We start from the raw sequence: 11,578 nt of genomic DNA, 5'->3' as shown, positions 1-11,578 counted from the left end.
GTTGGCAGAAGCATGCTTCCGTTATGAAATATGATATTTTTCTATAGAAACCCTGATTTTGTAGGGGTTAGGCCCTTTAAAAGGGCATAACTCAAAATTTCGTCTAACGATTAATTTGAAAATTTATCCAGAGGTGTAGGAATGATAAAGAAAGAGAATGGCGTTTCAAATTTTGTTGGCAGAAGCATGCTTCCGTTATGAAATATGATGTTTTTCTATAGAAACCCTGATTTTTTAGGGGTTAGGCCCTTTAAAAGGGCGTAACTCAAAATTTCGTCTAACGATTTTTTTAAAAATTTGTCCAGAGGTGTAGGAATGATAAAGAAAAAGAATGGCGTTTAAGGTTTTGATGGTCATTTTTATTTTATTATAACGGTAAATGAAGCACCGTGACGTACAGCTTCAACAGCGTGGTTACTTAGGTATGTGCTACTAGGGGTGTTTAACCCTTCCGTTAACAACCCAAGAATACCAGGATAAATTCCTAAAGCAAACGCTAAAATAATTCCTGGAGGTATCATAGTTAGAATAAATGAATAAATTGCTGGAAGAACTGTAGGAGGAGTTGTTTGAAAAATCATTGGAGGATCCTAGTAGGAATTACTGGAAGAATCTCAACAAGTACCGTCGTGCGGGGCTTCTTTATACACTTTTTCATGGTTTTTCAACTTTATGACATTATAACTCCCAGAGTAGTGAATGGATTTCCAAAATTTTTAGACATAATAATTGTGAGTATGTATGTAGGATGTATGCAAAATTTGAACTAAATCCATCAATAAACTAAAAAGTTGTTCATACACCAATCGGACACATGTCATATAGAACCGGATGGGGGCTACTTTGGACATTGTTATCTATAACAATACTGCATTTCAAATTCCTGGGTTATTTAGAAAACTACTTTGTACCAATACTGTAGTATACTGTATCATACATAATTTCAATAAAAATATGCGTTTTAAGAAGGTTCTGTGCTACCTTTGGTATTATGAGCAGCGTGATATTGCTATATAGATAGCCTGAAAAAAGGGACCATCAATCCTTTATTTAGGTGAAACGGTCATTTACAATGTATAACGATACAAATATTCGATTGTATATGCTACGTTGATACATTTTGAATGAATTGATCAACCCTTTGAAATTTATGAACTGTAGAAACAATGCTTACAGACCAAATGTTCTGATACGTTATGTATATTTTATTGGTTTATTCGATGTTTTTTCGCGTCCTGACAAGCAATAAACGGTCTGTTTGAAAAATAATTTCAACCAAATGAAGCGAAAACTATTGCTTCACAATAGTCCCAAAGACATCAAACAGATTTGAACCATATTTTGAATTCAAAAAATCCATATGCAAAAGTGTCCAAAGTAGCCCCGCATTTCAAAAGTAGCCCCGCACGACGGTATTATTAGAGAAACCCAATCAAGCATGCCGGGGGAATCATAAGTGAAACTCCTTGCATAAATACCTGTAGGAATACATACAGTTCTCCTACGAAGAATCGGCAGAGGTATTCTGGGAAAATCCATGGAGGAGTTCCTGATGGAATCGAAGGAGGCCTTTCTGGAGGAATCTCAGAAAGATTTCCCGAAAGTATTGCAGCAAGTGAGTGTGCCAGGAGAAATCCATAGAAGTATTTCCGGAAGTACCGCAGATAGAATTTCTGAACGAGTCCAAATAGGAATTGCTTGAGGGATCCCAGTTGGATTTTCTGGGGGAAGGCCAACAGGAGTTCTTGGAGAAATCCCAAGAGGAGCTTCTGGAAGAATACCTGGATAAAATCTGAGGATGAAGTCCTGGCTAAATCCTTGAAGAAATCCCTGGACGAATCACCAAAAGGTATCACAGTTCGAATTTCTGGAGGAGTTCTTGAATAAATTGCTGGAACAATCGCAGCAGAAGTTGCTTGAGGAATCCTTGCTAGAATTCCCGAAGGAAAGCCAATAGGAGCTCCTGGAGAAATCCCATGCGGAATAAAGTTTCTGAAAGAGTTCCTGGAAGAATCGCCGGAGGAACTTCTGGATCCTAGAAAGATTAACAGAATATGGACAATTCCAATGATCCATTTTGACTCCGTGATTGCTCCGGAGCCAGGTGACCTTTTTAACAATCCCCAAAGTTTATTTGAAAATTAAATCTTGGTGCCCCTTATGAACCCATGTTACTATGTGTGATATTTTTTTCCAATAAAGATTGATTGATTGATTTGTCTTTATTAAAGAGACTTTCAGCCCTTGGCTGGTTCGTCTCTATCCTAAACACTTTTCCAATAAAGCAAGATTCCAAACTTTTTATTTGTGAAGGAAGGAAAATGAGAATTTGTAGAGTTATGGCTTTCCAAAATTTGTGTATAGTTTTCTAGAGGCTGCCCCTTATTACTATTTCCCTAGCTCCGCCCATGTATTGTATTTTTTCTTATAATTACACCCTCTCAAGATTCTAATCGTGGCAGAAAGCCATTATTTACCTGCAAATCGGCAACGTTGGACAAATAACTAAAGCCCCTTTTCTTCTCCCCCCTCCCATCACTTTTTCCTTGCTACGACTATGCCTAATTCATTCAATGTGGGTTCTGGTGGCCTACAGGGGTAAAAAAAGAAAACATAAATTTTGATTTGATGACTGCGAAATTAGTATGGAATATTGATTATGTGTACTGATTGAGAACTACATTTCTCAGCTCCTTGTGAACCCATATCACTGACAACGCCTATGTGTGATATTTTTCTTGACAATGTCATTCTTAGCTTCTAATTGGTGCAAAAAAAATGTTTTTTTTTGTTACTTTATGGAAAAGTAATGATTTATTGAAATTTTGGGCAATTTTCGAAGAATTGCGCCTCATTACTGTTTTCCTTGCTCCGCTCATTTGCTTTTTGCTTGGAAGTATCTCATCTGTAAATTCTAACCGTGGAAGAAAATCATGATTTGCTGGCAAAGTGGCGTTGATACATATATTTTTTATGTGTTTGGCGAACGCATAAATAGGGTGCCCCACATTTGCCCTTTTCCTAGCTACAACTATGTTCGATATTTTTTCTAGCAAGATTGGTGGTTTGCAATGGTGGAAGAAAATTGTAATTAGGTTGTAACGTTTTGACGTTTTTTATTTTTTAAAGCAAAATTGTTTTGCTTTGAGATAAGTTTATAGTAAATATTTTGCTTCAATAAGTAATGAACTACATTGAAAAACGCTTTGACGTTTTTCTCTTTTTACGTAAAATCACGCTTTGAATTCATTTACAGAAATATGCCATAAAATAATTATCGCTATAATATAAAACTGTTTAGATTAGATTCGACATTCAAATTCGTCTTGACTTTGCTCGTTTGAATTAGAATCTACACTGAGAGACGGCTTGCGGTAATGACCACCATAAAAATGTTTTTAAATTTACCATGGCAAAACGAGATCGTCGATCCACAAACGCTTCTTATGTGCTTTTTGTTTCTTCTCATGTCAACCGGTTCGATAGCCGAGTGTTAGCATGCGAGCCTGGTGATTTCAAGGTTCTTGGTTCGAATCCAACAGAAACTTTTTTTAATTGTAAATCAGGTCCATGGTAAAATTGAAAACATTAATCTGTTGAAATGAAACGGAAATCAGTCTGCACTAATTTAGTGGCGTTGTGTATTTAAATTCACCCTCAGAATAGTAATTTCAACCGCAAACCGTCTTTCAGTGTAGATCTATACGTGTATGTTGGTTTGTGTCTCGGCTAAACCAGATGCTATAAAAATGACGTAGTGAGTGCAGTGATGGCTCCTAAATATACAAAACTCATGTAAACCATCTTGACGAACCTAGGAATGCGCCAATAATTTAGATCGCCATTCGAATTCTTCGTTGGCGCGATTATTCGAATAATAGGGGATTGTTTAAGACAGGGGTTCTCAAACTTTTTCAGCTTGCGACCCACTTTTGATTTTCAAAGAATTTGGCGACCGTGCTGGTGGGTTTATAAAATAAGTTTTTTTTATAAAATTTATAAAATAAGTTTTTTTTACTAATTTGGACTTCCTTTTCAAATAAAACATTTTATCACTTTCATAGGTTGTGATAAACTTACGTTATGTAACCCTCAATCTTAAAAAAAAAATGTTTATTTAAAGTGCTCTTATAGTTTTTTTTTGCAAAAGTCTAAGAAAGGTTAAGGTGCCCAAGTTTCCAGCATCAGTTAATCCTTAGTCTTAAAAATTTCAAGTTTCTAATATATTTAACAAGTCTGGCTCTGAATATATACGAGTAATTTTATGCTTCTGCAGTACTTTTTGCAGTACTAAATTAAATCTCGGTTGATAATGCTACTGATATTCACAGCGAGTGGGTAAACATCAAGTAGTTTTTAGAATTATAGTACTGCTGAATGGTCAAATGAGTCCTCTTGAAATTTTAATAAATATTCATCATTCACACTTATTTTATTTTCATTTTTATTGAAATCATTTTTCAGTTGTTCCGTTTAAGTTCAGATGATCAACTTTCATCGGAATTTTACAGAAGTATAATTTTACTGAAGTTCGTTGAAGACAAGGTTTCTTGTCGATGTTTGGTAATTTTTTGATGATTTTTGGTATTTCTAATTTTTGATATTTGAACTGCTGAAACTGGTGTGTAAGTCTAACACAAAATGCAAGCAACAACTTGAACTATTTTTTTTTTCGAAAACGCAAACCCCTGCCCATAATCGCATAATTGACGTAACCACTATTGACAATGTCAGCATTAACAAGCTAATATCTATCACATATGCATAATTGTGACCAGTTTTATCCGATATAGCACAAGTTCTAATCACTAGCTAGATGCCAACGTAAAAAAAATCTCAAGCTTTTCATTATTCATTGTTAAAATTTCAAAAGTGTGTTGAAAACTACAGTGGCGCTTACGTCAACTATGCGAATATGGGCAGACCACTAGGTGGCGGTAATGAGCAAAAGTCAAACAGGACCAAAAACAATACCAACGCCGAGAGTGGTCAATTGACCAACTACCAAATATTTGAATCAACTATTACAAGTTTTATTTTTGTGTTAAATGTGCTATTTTAATTTGTAAATATTCCCCTTGTATTAATGCACATTTATAGGGCTCTCGCAGAATAGAGGCCGCAATCCTATTTCGATTGCCAATATTCAGGCCATTTCGGGCAGCGATGAGGTACTGGAGATGTAAACCTTTCCCTGGCACAGATTTCAAGTTATAGAACTCTAGTGATGAAATCCGAATCGGGATGCCCCCTTAGGATTATAAATTTCTAGACAAAACGCAAGCTATGCAAGCAACCGAAGCTGCGAACTAAAAGGCAACCAGCCATACAAAATACTTTACAAATGGTTATCCACTAGGGTAATAGGGCAAAATATGTGTTCTGTGTTGTGTTTGTCCAAATGTGATGTCCTAATTTATTACGTATTTGTTGTGTTCCACCACAATATGTTATATTTTAATATGCGTTTGTAGTGCTTCATTATTTTTTCGTAATACAACCGTTAAAGAGGTGTTCGATGGGAAGCGAGCGGAGTGTAAAGTCTGTTTCTCTGAACTTCCAATTGAAAACTCTTAGTGTCGCAATCGATTCAAGAACAGTAGTTTCAATATTCAATATACTCCACACAAGACTTATAATACAAAATTTTGAAAAGAATTAAGGAGAAACCGAAATTCAAGAAATAACTCTTCTAGAAATGCATTATCCAAGGGAGTATTCGAAAATTAGAAAATGGCTAGCAATAACATTCGACATAAGTTAATAAAGATTACGCGACCCACCAAAAATCAGTCCGCGACCCATCAGTGGGTCGCGACCCATAGTTTGAGAAACGCTGGTTTAAGAAGTTTATTTAAGGGAAAATTGACCAAAGCTCGATCATTTCGTTCATCATAAGGCTGGTGTGTGGAAGTAATCGCGGTTTTTTAGTATCGATAAGTGCAGTATATCAGATCAATCTGAGCCCTTCGTTTCCGTACCGAAGGTAATTTTGTGTAAAAAAATGAATTCCTGGAAAGTGTTTAAGTGTCTTTTTTCGTTAATTTAGTACCGTGGTTATTAAAGGGTGATACGATCAAAATTTGGTCACACAATTTTTTTTATAACTTTAGACTGCGTACACCAAAACATCTGATTTTTGGACCAGTGATGCTACATTATGTGTAGCTTATACCATAAAATTTTCATTAAAATCGATTAAGTATTGGTTGATATATAGATGAAACCATCGACCTACCTTTTTAAAATTTTGTACAAAGGCGCTCCATAGTAAATTTTCGGAAATTTAAGGTCAGTAAAGCACAATTTTGATTATAGAACTACCAATACTGCTCCGATTTTTATCAAAATTTTACAGTATAATACTATCATGATAATATGTTCTTAGTAAAATTTGGAGCCATTTTGAATGAATACTTTTAAAGATGTGGCAGTTTGAATATGAAAAAAACTGACCGGATGCCACTTAAGCAAATAAAACTTTGTAACGGCTGGATCAAATTGAATGAAATTTTTACACAACATTTTGATATGCATACTTCACATACAGAAAAATTTTCATTGAAATCGGTTAAGTATCTCTGGCTCTATAAATAAAACAGTAAAAATGTGTGAATCCTCTTTGCACAAAATTTTAAAATTGCAGATCTCAGGGTTCAACAATATCTCCGCAAATACTAGATCGATTTTGATTAAAATTTTATGGTACAAGCTACATATAATGTACCATAACTGATCCAAAAACCAGCTGTTTTGGTGTACGCAATCTAAAGTTATGAAAAAAATTGTGTGACCAAAATTTGGCTTGACTTGAAAAAAATTGACAAAATTTGACCACCTAAACAAATATAACTTTGTAACGGCTAGATCAAATTGAATGAAATTTTTACACAACATTTTGATATGTATACTTTACATACAGAAAAATTTTCATCGAAATTTGCTCAGTATTTCTGGCTCTATAAATAAAAGAGTAAAAATGTGTTCTTATTTTTTAATCCTCTTTGTACAAAATTTTAAAATTGCAGTTTTTAGGATTCACAATATCTCCGCAAATACTAAACCGATTTTGATGAAAATTTCATGGTATAAGCTACATATAATATACCATTACTGGTCCAAAAATCAGCTGTTTTGGTGTACGCAGTCTCAAGTTATGAAACAAATTGTGTGACCAAATTTTGACCGTATCACCCTTTATTGCGATTCTTCTACGTTTTGTATTTTGGATTCGTACAAAAAGGTAAATTTAGTTTTAAGAAATTTAACTTGACAAGTGATTAGTTTAACTGTTCGCGTTGGACTATTTCCAGCGCCAAGGCGCTTTTTATTGTACGGGCTGGAATCAACTTGTGTGACAAGCGGAGTTAATTAGGGGTTACCCGTGGCGTCCCTGGCGCCCTTCTCGTCCGAGGTACTCGGACGGACATTTTTAAGCTCGGGAATCCGCAAAGGCCCGCCTTTCGAGGTAGCTAAACGGAGCGAGGTGAAGTTCGTTAGATAGCGAACGAAGCTCTCCGGCGGTCGCCAATAGCCGTCGTTAAAGTCCACCTCACGCTACAACCCCCTAGTAGACAGAGTACCGAGAGCACGGTCCGCTTACGTAGCCAAGTGTCGTGCGTAGGACCGGATCTTACCCGAAGGCGAGGAGTTTCATTTCATCGCGTACGGTGGAACCCACAAGGAGAAGCCGTTCGAAGGGTACGTTGGCTCTTTGCCCAGAGGAGACGGTCACAACCCGGGAAGCTCGACAATCCGTCGTAGCGAAAGCTCTGGAGGAATCGACAAATCGGATGCCTTCCGTCCAGCCTCCACCTCCTCCGCACCGATATTTCGGCCATACTCCCGAGCTTTAGAGTTCATCGCTGCCGTCATCACTACAGCGACAGCGGCCAAGCATCGTCATCGTCATTGCTACAGGGATCTACCACCGCAACAGGCATCCCTCGTCCAGCTCCGGCAAGCGCCGGAACCGTTCGTCGTCGGAAGACAGCGAGACAACGCTTCAATTGTGAAAATTTTAGAATAAATCCGATTGAAATAGTTGAATTGAAATTTACTTTTTTACAGTAATTTATATCTTTACGGTTGAGGTAAATCGACCCTCTGACCTTCCACCTTCTATCCCAAGCGAACGAATCGAAAGAGCCTAGGTCGGGGTTTTCTATATCGTAAGTGGGCAGGGTAAGGTGGCGTATTTCCGGGTTCGTTGGATAATAGTGAAGCCGTTCATGAGTCCCCTGAGGGAAAAGTCTTCAAAGTCGGGCAAAGTCAAAACGACAGGTGGTCTCTCGAGTTTCGGGAGTGGCGCTTAAGCCATCTTGGTTCAAAAACCTCGTGAATATTCTTGAACGGTTACAAGGTATATGGATTAACAGTAGAGATATGAGCATTTAATATAGTGTAACGCTGTTTTTAACGAGGTGTCCCTCTTTGCATAGCCCTTTTTTATCGTTTTTCCTCACTACGACTATGTATGACAAATTATTTTGAAAGCTGAGGTCACAAGGCTGTCAGCAATGCAAAAAATTTTACATTTGAATGTAAAACGAAGAAGATATGTTTTTTTTTAATTAGTGTAACGGTGTTTTGTACGCACCGTCTTCTGAGGCTACTTTTTAGCACCGCCCGCCACCTGAGAATTAAAGCCTGTATCCGCAACAATCGGGACACAGAAGTATGGCTGTAACTCTGTAATGAATCGGTAAAATTGGCCAAATAATTGACTGAGAACTCTTTGGTGTATGTTTATTGTTTGTGCCTAATTTCATAAAAAATCGATGCATTACTTTTAACTGTGGATGGAAAACAAACAGACGTGGTTTTAAGCATTTTGCACAATCATGACCAATTTTCATTCTCATAGTAGAGGGTTGTTATACGCTATAGTTCAAAGTTCTGTGATGATAATTATGAAACTTCGTTAGCATGATACTTAAAGAGAAACTTTCTTGCAAAATTTCATCAACTTTCATCAACTGGTTTGAAAGCTACTGGTGTTGATAGGGGTGAGTGTTAGTGATTTTTTTTTTCGTGTTTTTCGTGTGCGATGTTTGCCTATTCATAACATTTGAATCTCTCTGCCAATTTTCATGATTTTTTACAATAGGTAGTTGATTATGTGTTTGATGATTATTGACATAGAACTTTGAATAGTACAATCGAAACAATAAAGGGTTCTGACTAATTGCTATCTGAGGGGCTAAAATTACGTTCAGTCCCAATACATGTTTCGATTATAAAATTGTTGATAGTGCATCGATTTTTTTTGAAATTTTGCCTATGCAACGAATGAAGATTGAGAGGTTTGTTTTCAAAATTTCAGCCATTACCTTTACCAAATTCAAAAGTTGCAGTGCTGACAAGCAAAACTAGGGGCTGTACAAAATTCAATGACGCACATTCTACTCTTTCATCGCTACAACAAAAAGTATTGCATCGATTCACATGAAATTTTGTAGGTGAAATGAACACATATTAAGATGTTATTAGGCCAAATTTGAGCAATTTTAATGTTTCTATTGCAGATTTACAACTGTATTTCTGTGTCCCGATTATTGCAGATACAGGCTTTAATTAATGTTATTGAAATGCATTATGAGCTGTGGAAACGAAGAACCTTATGCTATTCAGAACAGTGCATTCTTAAGTCGAAGGTTCGATGCTGGCAGCTGGCACATTTTTTTTAATTTGAAAGAAAAATTTCCTTAAATCTTGTCTGATATTGTTTTGATCTTGTAATAATATCTTAACAAGCTATTATTGAGCACTTTTCCATACTGTATTTTGATTAAATTTCTGATGTTTTACCTCTTAATTCAATCAAACCAATATCAGTTTCTGGTCTGCAGTAATTCAGTTAGTAATAACTGAATTTATTTTCGCTAGATTTTCTCACCTACTCGGATTGCTTACAATATATTCATGCTGTGGCAGGCAAAGGAAGCCTTTCAATTAATAACTGTTGAAGTGCTCAAAGAACATTAAGCTGAAGAAAGGTAGTCGGTGTTAAAGTGGGAACTTAGAGCCATAAAGAAGAAGAAGAAACATGGCATTTTCGTTAATAATGTACTCCATGAAGTAATTTCCAAAAATAATTCTCATTTATTCATTGATTCACACATTAGTAGTAGTAACTGTTACCGTAGTATGGGTAGTAGCCGCCATGGTATCCTCCAAGATATCCTCCGTGATATCCACCATATCCACCATATCCGTATCCTCCGTAGCCTCCGTAACCTCCATATCCTCCATAACCTCCGTATCTTCCGCCGTAGAACTGGGGAACAGCGTAGATATGCTTGTGGTAACCGAAACCGTACGTTTCTGCCTTATCCAGATCTGTAGCGGTATCTGGTGCTTGAATTTCGCTCTTGACCGGAGTGTCAGGTTTGACTGGCACTGGCCTCACATCAGCCATGGCAACCGCCAGAACGGCAAACAGGCAAACGAGCTGAAAAGAAAAAGATTTTTAAATGATTGATTGTCGATGATAGTTTTCAATGATTTTGTGATGTACCTTCAACATTTTGAAGTTTTGTCAAAGTGTTTTTTTGAAGAACCCTTTGATTAGTAGTGTTTCCACCGATCTGGTTAGAAAATGACTGATGATCCCTTGAGAAATGTTTCCAAATTTATATCAAATCCTTTCTACCGTTGACACAACAAGAACATCGATAGTGTCGTTCGAATGCGTTCGATGTTTGCGTCACAGTATTGCAAGAATGCTGGCTTTCCAGCGATATAGCACAAGGTTCCATAATTCGAAGACCTGAATATATAATCGGAATCATAGACACGGGATCAGTCGAAAAGGTGTAACTTTTAATAAATTCAGATGGCTTGATTTTGCGATGTTCTAAATTGGGTTGCGTCATTAGTTTTCCTGTTGATATTTCCATCAGTGGTTCTCAACTGATTCTCCCAATAGCTGAGATATTATTCTATGCTTGAAAGTTATTTTTTTTATAAATAAAATCTTTCACAATTTTACCACTGGTTATTTAATTGCAATTACACAAGTTTACAAAATAAAACGAAAGTCGTGAACTTTTGTCAACGACCAAAATTTTTGAAGCACAATTTAGTGCTGGTTTCGAAACCGACCTTCAAAAAATTTTAAGTAGAAAAGTTTTTGGGTTTTAGCTCAATATCGAGTTCTGCAACTTTTCAAAATATGCAATTTACTAAAATTCAAATATATTGCGTTTTGTTCAACCAATTTTAAATCTTTTTCCATAAATTAAAAGCTGAATACAATACCATTCGATCATCTGAATACAGGTTTTGCGTCAGATTGATGAAATTCAAGATATTTGCGAGTTTTAGGGACGATCTTCTTAAATTTTAGCGAAATTCTCAATTTTTTTTGAAGAAATGTATTTTTTTCAATAAGAAAAAATTAACTTAAAAATTCTTTCTCGACGTTTATTTGACATATCATATGTAGGCGAGTTACAGTAAAAATTTCAGCTCAATCGGAGCATTGATTACGGAGAATGAGATGTTTAAAGTGAGTGGCTTTGCATAAAAATAGAACAAAAATCGATTTCAAATCATCAACCTTGTATGGAAAGTC

General features: G+C 36.2%; 1 protein-coding gene across 1 annotated transcript; it reads right to left on the bottom strand.

Annotated features, from left to right (window-relative positions):
- Positions 1-10,081: 10,081 nt before the first annotated feature.
- Positions 10,082-10,676, bottom strand: LOC109424139 (glycine-rich protein 3). Its single transcript, XM_019699231.3, has 2 exons — positions 10,520-10,676; positions 10,082-10,453 (listed from the first exon to the last, which is right to left on the bottom strand). The coding sequence occupies exons 1-2, from the start codon at positions 10,526-10,528 to the stop codon at positions 10,124-10,126; spliced, it is 339 nt and encodes a 112-aa protein (XP_019554776.3). The 5' UTR covers positions 10,529-10,676; the 3' UTR covers positions 10,082-10,123.
- Between the last annotated feature and the right edge of the window lie 902 nt (positions 10,677-11,578).

This window comes from Aedes albopictus, chromosome 2 (assembly GCF_035046485.1).
Source record: "Aedes albopictus strain Foshan chromosome 2, AalbF5, whole genome shotgun sequence".
In the NCBI taxonomy this organism is placed as follows: domain Eukaryota; kingdom Metazoa; phylum Arthropoda; class Insecta; order Diptera; family Culicidae; genus Aedes; species Aedes albopictus.
Note: the sequence above shows the minus strand (reverse complement) of the source record. Positions and strands in the feature narration are given on the sequence as shown.